This window comes from Mercenaria mercenaria, chromosome 3 (assembly GCF_021730395.1).
Source record: "Mercenaria mercenaria strain notata chromosome 3, MADL_Memer_1, whole genome shotgun sequence".
Classification (NCBI taxonomy): domain Eukaryota; kingdom Metazoa; phylum Mollusca; class Bivalvia; order Venerida; family Veneridae; genus Mercenaria; species Mercenaria mercenaria.
In genome coordinates this window covers 36,745,111-36,761,157 of record NC_069363.1, presented here as the reverse complement: position 1 = coordinate 36,761,157, position 16,047 = coordinate 36,745,111, and the positions used below count along the sequence as shown (strand labels likewise).

The window sequence follows — 16,047 nt, the reverse complement described above, 5'->3', positions numbered from 1 at the left end:
TCTCCTTTGCCGTTCTATTTGGTGTCATCTTCATCTCGATACAATGATAAAATATGCGATTGTGACAGTTCATAGAACGAGAGCATTTAGTGGTTTCATCGGTTTTAATAAAGGTTATAAAATCTGTGTAATAATTTGATAATATTTCCAGAATACGATACGATTCTCACGATCAGTATCATTTCTAAGCTGTAACAAACATAGTTTTTTCATGAGAGGAAGCCATCCAGTTGGCTTTGGGAAGGTCGATAGATCTACCTAGGTGCCCGCTCGTGCCTGAAATAATGCCCGGGAAGGCACCTGGTGTCCTTAATCACCAATGACCTAAAATTATGGCGGTGTTATGTTAAAGCAAATTCAAAACAAACAGGACAATGTATGTATAAGCACAATGGCAGTTTAATGTGTTCTATATTCAGGCAAACATAGTTATGTCATTTCCCAATGTTAAGTTTCAAATAAATAATGACTTTACAGTTGTCTACATAAAATTTCATATGACAATGTATTATTTGAGATTGGTGTCTTTATAAAACAATATATTGACATTATATTATATCACAGTTTAAAATAAATAGAAGAATGTTTGGGATATTCATGCGGCGATAAAATATATTGCGGACGAGCAATGGTCTCTTAAAAGACACACAGCTGTTTCCTTTCAAAATAGTTCAGAAACTCTCGTTATTATAAAAAAGATATTACAACACCAGAAAAAAAGAACAGATCATGCAAATTCGGCAGTTTTTCAGAATATTTGTCAGTGCGGGGTTATCCTCAATATCAAGATTGTTCGATCATGAAACCTGGTCTACATGTGGTATTCTTCCTTTGTTGCTTCTGGAATCTCGAGTTTCAATGCAAAAGTTTTTCCAAACGCGACAGTCACTGGTATTTCCAAACGATGTATATCAATATTCACGCGTCGTAAGAACCGCGATTTTGTTCCACGATTATGAAATATATGACTTGGTGATTGTGTAATATCAATAAAATCTGTAACAACCGACTATTGAGGTAGTTCTGCACGTTTGAAGTGATGGCGTACCGTCATTTATCCGGAAAACGTAGAATAGACCCTAGATTCGGCGTACGGAAATGAAAATCATTTTATGAATGAATGACAACCTGTGAGTAAATTTATTAGAATATATTACTACTAAGTATATTTCTGTAGTCAACATGTGACATTAAAACATATGACAAGTTAAATCATTCAAAATAATGTCTGAAAATTAGTGTGAAATATTCGATTCACTTTAATCATGGTCAAATATCTCAAAAATAAGCACACGGACCTATATAATTTATACCACCACATTATAGGTCATATGTTTATATACAACTGTGAGATGTTTCATCAAAATCTACACTGTAGAAAAATTCTATTCGCGAAAATGTTATGAAAATTATGATTTATGATTTTCCCATAGACCAACATTATGAAAATAAATGCGTGAGGTCCACATTTTTCAAATCAGTCTAGCAAAAAGATCAAGCACACGACTATATCCTTTTTTTGCTGAATTTTCTAGGTATATTATGTTATATATAAGTTTTGAAAAATCCGAATTATACAATGTAGAAAAAATTTCGATCCAAACGTGCAGGACGACCTTAAGATGTAATACACTACTACTTTGTCACAACATAAAAATATTATAAATATAACGCGAACAGAAGTTTCTTCATTCAGCATGCTTTTTTTCACTGAAGTTCTTTTTCGCACACATAACGGTATCTTTTGGAACAATCTTCATCATTGATCATGGTTCCCCAAATGCTGGCACAGTCCTGGTCCCCGCCGTGGTCGTCCGGCATTCCCGGCCACCATGGGAAAGATTTTACAGCCTCCTTTGAACTTTCCCAGATAAAAACTCCTTCATTATCTACATCTGTAGCTCCAATCCAACCGTGAACAAATCTGCGTAGAAAAATCATTTCTTCTTTTGTATCTGGCTCTGCTAGTTTCGCGCCAATATTTTTACACATGCGCAAGGCTGTTTCCCAATCTTCACCCGTTTCTTTGTTATATAGATAGCATATATTTCCATGTTGGACCCAATCAGGCGGACAAGTTTTCGTTACGGGTTGTTCGACTTTTGTGGATATGCTAAGTTCTGTTTTAATTTCCTCGATTTTATTTCTTATCTCAGTCTTGAAATCTTTTAAATCTTTGGCAAATTCTTGATAGCGCTGGTCCATTTCAACAAGGCTGTGGTCTATACTTGCAACACTGTGAAAAGTCTTTTTAATGCTTTCATCAATGTCGTAATCTTTTTTGTCTAACTTCGACAATCGTCGCTCGAAGTAGTAAAAGTCTGAATTATATTTTTCAAGATTGTTTTTCAAATCATAGAAGTTATCGTCGAGAACAGACAGTTTGTCTTCCAACTTCGCAATATCTAGCTGACCACTTTTGTTGTCTTTCTCGGACATCTTTTGTTCTAGTTTTCTTATATTATTTGTATTTGACTTTATCTTTTGGTTTATATTCCTATGTTGTTTCATCAGAACAGTCAGTGTCTTTTGAAACTCATTCATTAATGCCACCGAGTTTTTCTCAACGTGCGCATACACCCGTTTTATGTTTTCTTTCATTGTTAAGCTTTCTTTTCCTTCTTTATCTCTTAACAACGTCAAATCTTTCGTATCCATTTTTCCTTCAGTGTCGTTTAGTACTTCATCCATGCCGTCTTTACAATTCTGAAAGTCAGATATGTTCATTCCTGTAATTGTAGCTTTTAACGCCGAAATGTCTTTTTCTGTTTTATTAAGCGCATTATCTAATCGTAATTCCAGGTCATCAATCCGCCGTTCGGTACCCGAAGCCGCAAAACAGATACCGACTTCTAAAATAAGAAGAATTTTAGTGGACAACATATTTATCGTACAATGCAATAACATGTTTTACTGTAAACTTAAAAGAATAGTCATTTATTACTAACTGATATTTTAATTATGTAATATCTATATCAATTAAGCAATTACTTTAGGCTGAATATTTTTGAGGGCGGTACGATTTATTTATCTTGTTTTGGCGTAAACATTGTAAACATTTTAGTTTATTGTAACAGAAGTCAAGGTTATTATATAATTTGCAAGTTGCCTTACTGGCAGTAATTACGTGTACGAAATTTTAAAGCTGTAAAAGACCTGCATGTTTTGTTCAAAATTACAATCATGAACATTTCAAATTCAGCTTTTATATAACGATATTGATTTTACAGCTGTAAAGTTCAATTTACAGCTGTTTAACGACTGTAAATCAGGTCGAATCATGCAAATGAGATATAGCTGTAAAAGCACTTACAGCTGTAAAAATGTAAATGTTATAGTTGTAAATATTCCTAAAAGTTACAGCTGTAGAAATATTACAGGTGTTGAAAAAAGTGCATTATTTTAAGGAACGAAAGCAGAGGTACAAAACGTTTAAGGACAATCTGACTAAAGTACTTGATCTTCTAAACGAAGATCTGAGAACGACCCATTCACATTCGTCTTCTGTATATTTTGGATTTCCGTTATTGCTATTTTATGTTATCCAATCAGGCGACTTGTTCGATTGTCAAAGAGTAAGAAAAAAATGCAATTATTCCAGGACTCGAACCTGGAACCCCTCGCTTACAAAGCAAGTGGCCTACCGACTGAGCTAACCGGCTATCTGATACATTACGACATAAGAATTGTAAATATCAAAAGTCAATGCTAGAGGTAGATTTGCAAGATGTTGTAAGCTAGCTAGGCTCTGATTGGCTAGTGAAAGGGCCGTCAGAACGAGGCAATGAATAGGTCGTTTTCAGATCCTATGCGTAGCGTAATAGGAGATGTACTTTAGTCAGATTGCGTTTAAGGATTAATTGTAATTTTCTAAAAAGGATAGCATTTACCACAAAAAATGGCAAAATAAATTATCTAGTAAGTAAAGCACAATATGAAATATGTTAACAGTATAGCAATTTCAAAATTCAAGAGAAGGATACAAAATAGAAACTATACATCATAAATTGTTTATAAAACTTTCTTTGTCACGAAAACATACGAAAATCTTGTCATTTTTCTTTTAAACTTATCAGCTTCAAGTAAAGAGCAAATAGTTAATGTATGTATTTATACATGTCCTTTTACAACCAAATTAGATTTGCACTTACTCTATAATGGTTAAAATTCCTTTAATTTACATGATGTGGTGTCTCTGTTAATTTCAGTTAAATCCCGCCAAAATGAATTAAAGATGGCTGACAATACTCAATCATTGCTTCCCTCAAAGACAGTCACAGCTGTAATTTTGAGACATTAACCTTTGTTTTGAGAATCAATTTATCATGTTCGATGTATTTCCCACTTAATAAATATCTAAAGAATTCATGATCCGTTTTTAATAATATGTGGGATTATAAATGAAAATAACCGCATTTGGAAGAATAACTTGACCTTCAGTCGACGTGAGGGAAACTTGCATTCTTCATGTCATTTTTTGAAACATTTACGTTTGTCGCAAATTGTTTGAAATCCTTCCAAGGGTTAAAAAAAGGTTCAGCGCAGATATATTTGTGAGGTAAACAAGCGTACTTTAACACAGACAGACGACCTAGCAATCTTTAATTGACTACAGTAAATAGAGAATATTTGTTTGTATTAAAGTAAGACAATTAAGATGCAGATGCAATGTTTTTACAAGTGACTTTGACAAAAGATAGTTTGACCATATGTAAAGCATGCAACGTAATTTCCTTTTATCTGATGTTTCAGTTACTCAACATTTCATCCTCATATTCTTACAAGTTAATGAAAACATAATCATACATGTCTTATAATGGCGCCTTATAAATTAATTCAAATCATTTGAAGTAAAACATAGCATTATGTACATATGTACGGTATAAACAAGTGCCGAATTCATACAATTAGTTTCTATGTGCATAAACGAACACACACTGTTATATAAGTCTCCATAGTGTAACATACATGTGCAGCAATAAGATATATATGAATTAATACAAGTTTCTATAGTTAAACATACATATGCATAAACAAACACACATGCTTAAACAAAGTTCTATAATCTAAAATGCATATGCATGAATCAAAGTACAAATTTAAACAAGTCACTTTAACACATATACATAAACCAACATATAGAGATTTCTGCAGTTTAACATACATATCCAGTCATGAAAGTCCCGGTAAGTACAATTACTTGTTAAGAGTGACATTTCCTGTTACATTGTCCCTATTATTTTTAAGAAATATATATATACATGTTTAAGTAATTACATCAGATACATTATTCACCGTCTAAACATTTTAACAGGGAATCGAGTATCATGTTGTTTACATACACCAGAAAATAAATAGTATATACTGACTGCACATGAATACTCTGAAATGCTATATAAACACTAATTTTCTGTACCTTCTGCAAACTCCTGAATATATAATCTCATCCCATGTCTGAAAACAATTCTAAAACAGTGAACGTGGTATTTCTTTTGAAAATTTCATACACAACCTGTTCGTGAAAAACCAAACTTCCCTGACACTTATTCTTGCCAATACACTTTCTTCTTTGCATCTGTTCTCCTATACTGCAAATGTTCTGATCATTTTAACTTGCTCTGCCCTTCAAAATACTCTCCGGCAGCCTGAATACACCTTTTGAGCCGGTCAATCCTCTTTTGGAAGCATTGTTCATACTTTTCTATGGGAACACCCATCAGATACTGATAAACAGCAGATCCAAGGGCATTTCTCGATTTGTATCTCTTTCCAGACAGATGATATTTAAGTTTGGGAAACAGAAAATAGTCGCAGGGGGGCCAGGTCTGGCGAAAACGGAGGGTGTGGAAGGACGGTAACCTCCGACTCCAAAAACTCGGTCACAATGCGTGCCTTGTGAGCGGGTGCATTATCATGCAAAAGTCGGAGGTACTTAAGTCCTGTTTTAGGGCGGCGACTTTTGTAGTAGTTCTTCAATTTTCTTAGAACAACTTTTTTATAGAATTTTCCTATGACCGTACTGCCTTTTGGTACCGGAATTTGAATGATTGGACCCTTATGAGTGAAAAAAATACATACAAAACCTTCTTCACCGTTCGTATTCGTTTGGCAAAACTTGGGCGTCTCTCCAAATTCGGTTGGAATACTTCCGTTTTGGTTCAAAATAATAAATCCAGGTTCCATTACTAGTAACTATATTATCAAAAACCTTTTTGCTGTATTTTAGGTACATGTTCAGAAGTGTTTTTTTTGCCATTGTTACACGGGTCCTCTTTTGTTCATCTGTTAACAAATGGGGCATCCATCTTGCATTTATTTTTCTAAGTTTTAGGTGTTTCTTCAAAATTCCATGAACTCGTGCTAACGACAAGTTTGTCAGTCGGGCCAATTGCCTTACGGTGAATCGGGCATCCTTTTTTAGCAAATTGAGGATTTTTTCGATGTTACCTTTCGACGTAGTTGTTGCAGGACGATCTGTGCGAGCAGCATCTTTGAGTTGCTGCTGTCCGGTCCTGAATTTAGCTGAAAATAGTCCCATGAGACATTTGACCTTCCCCATAAATGTCGCACACCTCACGGTGAATATCTACAAGTTTCATGCCGAGTAGCGACCTACCTTTTATGTAGGCCCTAATTTCAAGCACATTTTCAGCTCTTTTCCCATTCATTTTGTGTAAAGTGTAATGAATACGCAATAAAGCAATGTACACTGTACCAAAGTCAATGAACGTGTGAGCGCGATATTTACCTGTTTTACGATTCAGTGATCGTTCTATCGACACGAGGTTGTTTTGTGTACACATGACACGATTTTCGTGAAATAAAACACAAATGACATTATTTTTGGAACACCCCTCGTACATTCTGTCAAAAATACAGCTTGCATTTTACAAGGAAATATGAACAGGCTGAAAAAAATCCTGATAGTACCTTTCTATATTATGTTGGTGGACTACTTTCATTGAATATGCATGAGCTGACACAGTTATATAAATAGCGCACACAAAAACATCACTTATTTCCTTTTAACATCAACAAACATTTAAGATTTCGTTCGATTACAAATAAACAAACAAAAAGGTGGAGGTATATAATGAAGGGGTCATTACAGCAGTAGCTAGATCTGGGACTTTGCATGCGTGCCTCGTGAGATCCGATCTGGCAAAATCCACTCTGGCCAAATACAGCCTCCCAGATCGAGCTACTGTTATAATAACCCTATTATCATATGACAGTAGCAGAATGCATTTGAATATTTTCAGAAAGAGAGTTCTGTCGTTTTTATTTAACAATTAACAATGTAAGTATTATTGATAATAAATATACAGAACACAAACGGTTTTCATTATTGATATTCTTTGCATTTAAAGGAATTCAAATGTCAGGATATAAAAGGAATCCCGAGAATGATGACCATTTCTCTAAAGAGGTATTTGGATCATCACACCAGCCCAAGTAAACAATGTCATCTGTGTCCAGTCGCAGAACAACAGAGTTGCTGATTGCAGCATGACCTTTATCGGTATCATCATCTGTGGGATCAGCATATAGAAGGATTTGTGTTGAAGTATTTTTGCAGATGTTTGTTTGTTTGTTTGTTTTGGGTTTAACGCCGTTTTTCAACAGTATTTCAGTCATGTAACGGCGGGCAGTTAACCTAACCAGTGTTCCTGGGTTCTGTACCAGTACAACTGTTCTCCGCAGTAACTGCCAACTTCCCACATGATTATCAGAGGTGAGACTAATGATTTCAGACACATGTCGTTATCAATAGTCACGGAGAACATACGCCGCCGAGGGCGAACTCGCGACCCCGCGATCCGTAGACCACGCTCTTACCTACTGAGCTATTTGCAGATGTAACACTGCACAAGATCAACACTGACGTCGGCACGTTTCTTGATAAGTGTGGCAGTAAAGTAATACACTCCAGCTTTACTACACGTAAATATTCCAGAAGAAGGGTTGAAGTCTTTTCCTTCGTTTATGTTCACAGTGGTGTACTGCTGAAGCTTGTATTCAGTCTCCGGGGAACTCACAGATCTCGGTTCACTCACAGAGAATGCGGAAATAATAGGTGGGCGTCTTTTCTCATTGCATGACTCACATTGTGTGTTGTAACCGTCACATGCTGTTCCATCGGGTGAATGCGCCTTGTTGGAACAACTCCTTGTTCGAGATCCCATACCATCATTTTCGCCATCTGTTTAAATTATCATATACAATCGTAAATTATATATTCTATGAACGTTAAAAAGACAGAAAACACGTACTGTGAAATCATTAATATTCGTGGGGGACTAATTTTCGTGGATTTGGTGGTTGAGCCAATCCACCAACGAAATTTAACCCCAACGAACAAGTAAAATTCCCATTCATTTTATGTTCAAAAGTTGAAATCCACAAATTTATATCCCTATGAAATTGCTGTTTTGACAAAAACCATTTCATGTCCGCGAAATTAAATGATTTCACAGTATTTCATGAAAGAAGAGCTTAATCAAATCAACAGAAACTATGTAAATAAATGAAATCAACAAACGTTTGATTTAAAGATATAATACACATGTTTGAAAATATGAACAGTTAAATTACTTCGTATTCCTGTATGTACACATAGCATTAAGGTGGTATGGGAATGATAAAAAACAAAGAATATTCAGTTTGTTCCAAAATTCATTACGTTATGATTCAGTCCAACAGTTTCCTTTACCCATCAGGAAGGAACAATTCTTATATCTTAGGATCGAGGTTTGGTACCTTATTACAGACAATAAACTAAAACAATAGAAATTCTTACGTGACTTAGGTGATTTCAACAAAACAATTTCAAGTAAAAATATTGATCTGGAATGTAAAGTAAGCTACACATTACAATGTCCTACTCATGACCCAATTGGAAGTTTGCTATTATTTCTACCTTCCAGTTTGATTTTCTTAAAATGGATCTTCTATACTGTAGCTTAATTCAAAACAATAAAAGAATATATTATTACCTTACTGTCGTTTTGTCTATCCAGAACACATAAGAATTGCTATTGTTTCAGTCACCTGTCACTAATTTGGGTCATTCACACTCTTGCAATCCCTTTTTTTAAATTAATTAGCACATGTATTGGAAACAAAACTTTAATCCCAATTATGTATTACAATACATTACATTCAATACATGTATAGCTAAGGGCAGTATAAATTTGTAGTACCACTAAAACCTGGATATTTTATCAAATGACTGTTATACATGATATTTAATTGTGAATGTAGTTATACAATCACAGTAAGTAAAAGTAAGTCATTTGATGAGGACTTTCCACATTTCAAGTTTGTATCTGAAAATCAGCTATTTTAGTGAAAGATGCAGCTAGAATATCTTTAATGATTAATACAAATATTATAGAAGGCAAGAGTGAAACTAAACTTAAATCACTGAACTTTAATTAAGTGCATAATTAGGACAACGTAACCGGATGTATAAATATATAAGCCTGGCAGGGCTGTTCTAGGTAGAATTTTACATCGTCCTTAATACACAAGTTATGATAAATATAAATTTTTGTTCACTTAATCGAAAATCTTTTTAAATCAAATGTTATAGCCTGTTGTCGTGCTAAATCAAACCGAAAAGTATGAAATCTAACATACATTGTATAAACACAATTTTTGATAAAATCAGTTGTACATGTATACCAACCAGATAATGTATCGTACGCGGCCTGCAACTTTTCCATCTTTTTCATAACGACAAGCACCTCGACACCGAGGAAAATTGCTAGAAATGAGAGTGTATAGTATAATAACATACTTTGAAGGTATTAATGACAACTTCAAAACCGGAAGTAGATTATCCCAAATCAAGCGTGCGTTATAAATAGCCTCCTTTTGAAGCGGATTTTTTAAAAAGATAAAGTCTCCCTATAACGTTTCATTTAAATGGCAGGATAAATGGCATGTGGCAGAAAGACAAATACAAATGCTAAGCAGTACAATGTAAATCCTTGTGGGAAATAGTAAGGTAAAATAAAGACAACCCAAAAAATAAAGCCCTTTACCGCTAACCTGAGAGCAATTGCTGGTTTACAGAGTGTATTGCATAGTTAAACAGAGTTTTTATTCCAAAGACATATAACCCTACCAAAAAATCAATCGACCATAAACCCGTTAAAGGCACTGACCTCCAGATTTTGGCTATAAATAATATGTCTTGGTCATGTTATGAACATTTGAATATGAATTTGTTTCTAAACTATTTCAGAAATGCCAAATCAAGAAAAAAAGATGGCCGCCAATAAGAAAGTTTTCGCTGCCGTTACCAATAGCGCTGTGGAGGATTGTGTGTTCAATGCACGTTAAATACAGATATAATAAAGGCAGTTTACCTCGAGTCAAGCGTTACAAAAGCTTTTCAATTTTAATCGTAAAAAGTAGTAAGGTAGCAGGGTACACTTGGATTCAAACATTTTGGGCACGGCCAGGCTTACATGTAGCGAGTCGTAATATTGCATTTTCCTTATGTGCAGAATCAGAGTGGTCATTTGATAAATTGTGTGCATGTTTTGTGCTTTTAATTAATGACAAAATCAGGACTGTCATACAATAATACAGAAAGTAATCAAAATGAAAGTTGTACCCCATCCATTTAAAATAACACGCCAAAATCATCAATTTTGCACTTTTTGGGCAGCCTGCAATGATCCCTTTGCAGGAAAGATGTCCATTTTTTTAAATTGCATTTCTCAATTAATTAGGCCCTAATGAACTATAGGATATTAATGGAATGTCGGCCTTGCATCTCGGTTTTTCACAAAATAGCAAAAATATACCCGAGTGTCAATCAACAAACATGGAACTCTTCAATGATTTGAATTCCCCGCGCAGAAGATGACTCATCGATTCATACAAAGCTAGCAGCAGTTACTTTTACAACTGACATATATTAGCTGTTAAAATTTTCTAAAGAATAAACAATCAATATCCCTCACTGTAATTTACAGACAACCAAATTCGTAGTGTACCCTGCTACCTAAAAATAACTGATTTTCATGTGTTTCCGTAACATGTAGTAGGTCAGTAATTAAGTTTCATAGCGTTCTTAAGAAATATAACATTAATTTCCAGATAGGGAAAAAAAATCTGTCTTTTTGTTGTGGAACGATCTGAAGGTCAGTGCCTTTAAGTGCAAGTATGTGCAACTAGGCTTAAAGTTTCATTCAAATCCGATCGGTAGTATAGGAGAAGTAGTCCAGACAAACTTTATCAAAAGTGATATTTAAAGTGCTCTATCTCCTTCAAAAATTAGTCGGATTAAAATGCTGAGGTATGCAGAAACTGCCTTAGTATTGAACCTTTCTAAAATGTTTCGTTGAAATGCCATCAATATAACTTTTGTGATAGACTGACGAACGGACGAACGTCTGACGAGCGGATGAAAAGACGGGCAGACTGACACTTTTAAACCTCGACGGACTCTGATACACAGAAAAATTAGTTATTATCACCATATTAATATTTTAACAAAAACGAACAAGATTAATTCCATCAAACTTTTTATGCTAAAGCAGATATATGAAATGCATAATAGAAATATTGTTCTATAAATGCAACTCACATTTAATTTAAGCAAACAGCTACATTGTTTTATTTACAGTACAACCTCTCCAGAGCGGCCCTCTCTTTAACAAAGTCCTCTCTATAAAAATTTATTTATTTATTTATTTATTTGGGTTTTACGGCGCACCAACACAGTATAGGTTATATTGCGCCAAACAGCACTACAAATTTTGGTTCCACATCTCATTTACATCGAAATAAAAACATGAGGTATGGAACTCTATAACAACATTATCAAAATTTTCCAAAGCTGAAATATACTATCAAATTTACCTCTCCAGAACAACAACCTCTACAAACAGTAACAGTTAATATTTATATCTCTCGAAGGGTGTTGCTCTACAGAGGTTGCCTTGTAATTTAGTCTCTGGACACTGTCCATGTGCTTTGAAAAGAAATAATCAATGAGAATGACTTTTAAAAAAGGGAAAAGGGAGTTAAGAAATAGGAATTGTGAACAAAATTAAAGCTATTCAAACGGGCAAAAAAACGTCACAGCAGTGCAATGGTACATGTAGCAAAGAAAAACAAAGGAAAAATAAAAATATATATATATAATACTAGTCGTCTGACTTCCGAAATGCATCACTTGAATCCAACCAGACCGGCTACAGATTTCTGTAGTTTAACATACATATCCAGTCATGGAAGTCTCGGTAAGTAAAATTACTCGTTCAGAGCAACATTTCCTGTTACATTGTTCCTATTACTAAGTATTTAAGAAAAATATATACATGTTTACATTAGATACATTATTCACCGTCTAATTTTAATCAAATAACATGTTTACATACACCAGAAAATAAATCAGTATATACTGACAGTACATGAATGCTGGGAAACACTTTATCAACACTAATTTTCTCCAGCTTCTGCAAACACTAAAAACGCTTTTCAAAGCTCCTGAATTTATAATCTCCTGAATTTATAATCTCATCCCATGACTGGAAACAATTCTAAAACAGTGAACGTGATATTTCTTTTGAAAAGTCCATACACAACCTGTTCGTGAAAAGCCAAAATTCCCTAACACTTATTCTTGCCAATAAGGTTTTATCATATGACAGTAGCAGAATGCATTTGAATATTTTCAGAAAAAGATAACTGTGTCCTTTTTTATTTAACAATGTAAATATTATTGATAATAAATATACAAAACACAAACGGTTTTCATTATTGATATTCTTTGCATGTAAAGGATAACTTGGAATGAATTGAGTAAAGTTAGAACTAAAGGCGTTTGACGCAAGAAACGGTTGTATGTTCCCGATGACTTTAACTGTCAGGATATAAAAGGAATCCCGAGAACGATGTCCATTTTTCTAAAGAGGTATTTGGATCATCACACCAGCCCAAGTAAACAATATCATCTGTGTCCAGTCTCAGAACAACAGAGTTGCTGATTGCAGCATGACCTTTATCGGTATCGTTATCTGTGGGATCAGCATATAGAAGTATTTGTGGTGACATATTTTTGTAAATGTAACACTGCACAAGATCAACACGATCAACACTGACGTCGGCACGTTTCTTGATAAGGGTGGCAGTAAAGTAATACACTCCAGGTTTACTGCACGTAAATATTCCAGCAGAAGGGTTGAAGTCTTTTCCTTCGTTTATGTTCACAGTGGTGTACTGCTGAAGCTTGTATTCAGTCTCCGGGGAACTCACAGATCTCGGGTCACTCACAGAGAATGCGGAAATGATAGGTGGGCGTCTTTTCTCATTGAATGACTCACATTGTGTGTTGTCACCGTCACATGCAGTTCCATCGGATGAATGCGCCTTGTTGGGACAACTCCTTGTTCGAGATCCCATACCATCATATTCGCAATCTGTTTAAAGTATTATATGCAATCGTAAATTATATATTTTATGAACGTTTGAAGGACAGAAAACACGTACTTCATGAAGGAAGAGCTTAATCAAATGTTGATCGACATCAACAAAAATTATGTAAATAAATGAAATAAACAAAACGTTTATCTTAAAGATATAATAGACATATTTGAAAATATGAACAATTAAATTACTTCATAGTATAGAATGTAAACATAGCATTAAGGTGGTATCACGTTTTTGAATTTCCAGTGAATGACAAAAAAAACAAAGAATATTCAGTTCTTTCCAAAATTTATTACGTTATGATTCAACCAAACAGTTTCCTTTACCCATCAAAAGGAACAATTCTTATATCTTAGGATCGTGGTATGGTACCCTTATTACAGACAATGAAATAAAACAATAGAAATTCTTACATGACTTAGGTGAGCTCAACAAAACAAATTCATGTAAAACTATTGATGTGGAATGTAAAGTAAGTTACACACTACAATGTCCTTCCAAGATACTTACAAAAACAATGCATATGCAGAATTGAGAGGTAAAAATAATTTTGACAGATCGTTAAAACTAATGACAAACTTTGACAGGTGTATGATAACTTATGACCTAATTGAAAGTTTGCTGTTATTTCTACCTTCCAGTTTGATTTTCTTAAAATGGCTTCTCTATATTGTAGCTTACAACTCATAAATTAAAACAATAAAAGAACATATTGTTACCTCTATCCAAATCACATAAGAATTGCTATTGTTTCAGTCACCTGTCACTAATTTTGGCCATTCACACTGTTGCAATCCCTTATTTTCCACATAGATACTCAGGAATTATCTTAAATTAGCACATGTATTGGAAACAAAATTTTAATCTTAATTGTGTATTACAATACATTACATTTAATACGTGCAGTATAAATGTGTAGTACCACTAAAAAACCAGAAGTTTTTATCAAATGACTGTTATACATGATATTTAATTGTGAATTTAGCTGTACAATCATAGTAAGTGTTTATATATTAAGTAAAGTAAAGGTCATTTGATGAGGACTTTCCACATTTCAAGTTAGTATCTGAAAATATGCTATCTTAGTGAAAAATGCATCTAGAATATCTTTTATGACTAATACAAATATCCTAGAAGCATGCAAGAGTGACACTGAACTTAAATCAAAGTGCATAATTAGTAGCAATAACCACAGGAAAGGCCTTTAAAAATTAAAATTGATTCAGGATTTCCAAAAAGTGTGTCCATAAAAAAATTGAAATGGTCGCATTCTCTTTTCAAACCTATCTTATCATGTTACATAGAGGGTATTTAAGATACTTAAGAAAGTGCAGATTAGAAATTATTGACTGTTTTCCAAAGTGAAAGTACCATGTATTTGAATGGGGCTAAATTTTCACTTATATTTTTTTTTATTGAATGGCTTTGTAATCTCTCTATTGAAACTAGGGAAATCTTCCCTTATAATGGATGAATAAGTCATACTAAAATAAATCAAATACATGTAGCAGAAAAAAGTTGTTACGTGTCAAAACATGACTTTTACACCCCATAATTATTTTAAAACTTTATCAATAATATTTATGTTCAAAAACACGATTGATTTGTCATTTATACACATTATAATATTTCATTTCTGTAATCAAAACACATTATTTCATTTCTGTAATCAAAACTAACAAAAAGTGGTGGTTGTTGCTATAATTAGGACATGGTATATAACGAAACGTAACCGGATGTTAATATATATAAGACTGGTAGGGCTATCGTGATAGAATTTTACATCGTCGTTAGTACACAAGTTATTATGATAAATTTAAATTTGAGTTCACTTAATCGAAAATCTTTTAAAAGCGAATATTATAGCCTGTTGTCGTGCTAAATCAAACCGAAAGTAGGAACTCTGATATGGAACACAATTTTTGATAAAATCAGATGTACATGTATACCAACCTTGGATATTGCGATTGCGAGAAGATTCTAGTAATGTATCGTACGCGGCCTGCAACTTTTCCATCTTTTTCATAACGACAAGCACCTCGACACCGAGTAATATTGCTAGAATTGACAGTGTATAATATAACAACATACTTTAAAGGTATTAATAACAATCCGAATGTTAAGACTTGAAAACCGAAAGTAGATTATCCCAAAACAAGCGTGCATTATAAATAGACTTCCTCGTATTTATTCCTTTTGAAGTGGAACATGGTAACATGCAATAGCAATTGTTCTAATTTTTAAAAAGTTCAAGTCTCCCTATAACGTAGGATAAATGGCATGTGGCAGAAAGGCAAATATAAATGCCTAAACAGTACAATCTTAATCCTTGTGGGAAATAGCAAGGTAAATCGTTAAAGTAAATTATGCTGGCTCTTCATCGCTCACCTGAGAGCAATTGCTAGTGATGGAGTATAAAGCAAAGTTAAACAGAGCTTTTATTTCAAAGAGATATATCCCTACCAAAAACCAGTCAGCCACAAATCCGTTAAGTGCAAGTACATGTATGCAACTAGGCTTTTTAATAATAAACCCTATAAAGTTTCATTCAAATCCGATCGGCAGTCCAGACAAACTTCATCTAAAGTGATATTT

General features: G+C 34.0%; 3 protein-coding genes across 3 annotated transcripts; all 3 read right to left on the bottom strand.

Moving 5' to 3' along the window:
- Positions 1-374: 374 nt before the first annotated feature.
- LOC123525063 (low affinity immunoglobulin epsilon Fc receptor-like) lies at positions 375-5,565 on the bottom strand. Its single transcript, XM_045303773.2, has 2 exons — positions 5,417-5,565; positions 375-2,852 (listed from the first exon to the last, which is right to left on the bottom strand). The coding sequence occupies exons 1-2, from the start codon at positions 5,445-5,447 to the stop codon at positions 1,708-1,710; spliced, it is 1,176 nt and encodes a 391-aa protein (XP_045159708.2). The 5' UTR covers positions 5,448-5,565; the 3' UTR covers positions 375-1,707.
- Positions 5,566-7,374: 1,809 nt separating this feature from the next.
- Positions 7,375-8,186, bottom strand: LOC128546139 (complement C1q-like protein 2). The gene is made up of 2 exons (XM_053539659.1): positions 7,865-8,186; positions 7,375-7,532 (listed from the first exon to the last, which is right to left on the bottom strand). Exons 1-2 carry the CDS (start codon positions 8,184-8,186, stop codon positions 7,375-7,377), a joined length of 480 nt encoding a protein of 159 aa, XP_053395634.1.
- A 3,285-nt stretch (positions 8,187-11,471) lies between these two features.
- Positions 11,472-15,674, bottom strand: LOC123525064 (complement C1q-like protein 2). Its single transcript, XM_045303774.2, has 2 exons — positions 15,406-15,674; positions 11,472-13,442 (listed from the first exon to the last, which is right to left on the bottom strand). The coding sequence occupies exons 1-2, from the start codon at positions 15,539-15,541 to the stop codon at positions 12,883-12,885; spliced, it is 696 nt and encodes a 231-aa protein (XP_045159709.2). The 5' UTR covers positions 15,542-15,674; the 3' UTR covers positions 11,472-12,882.
- Positions 15,675-16,047: the final 373 nt, after the last annotated feature.

What these genes read in the sequence shown, in the direction of transcription:
- LOC123525063 (XM_045303773.2), bottom strand. Translation starts at nt 5,447, where the DNA reads ATGAGATTATATATTCAGGAGTTTGCAGAAG. An exon ending in TATTCAGGAGTTTGCAGAAG is followed by an intron (nt 2,853 to 5,416) that starts GTACAGAAAATT and finishes TTCTTATTTTAG; the next exon opens with AAGTCGGTATCTGTTTTGCG.
- LOC128546139 (XM_053539659.1), bottom strand. Translation starts at nt 8,186, where the DNA reads ATGGGATCTCGAACAAGGAGTTGTTCCAACAAGGCGCATTCACCCGAT. An exon ending in CAGTGTTGATCTTGTGCAGT is followed by an intron (nt 7,533 to 7,864) that starts GTTACATCTGCA and finishes CTGATCCCACAG; the next exon opens with ATGATGATACCGATAAAGGT.
- LOC123525064 (XM_045303774.2), bottom strand. Translation starts at nt 15,541, where the DNA reads ATGTTGTTATATTATACACTGTCAATTCTAGCAATATTACTCGGTGTC. An exon ending in TCGCAATCGCAATATCCAAG is followed by an intron (nt 13,443 to 15,405) that starts GTTGGTATACAT and finishes TACTTTAAACAG; the next exon opens with ATTGCGAATATGATGGTATG.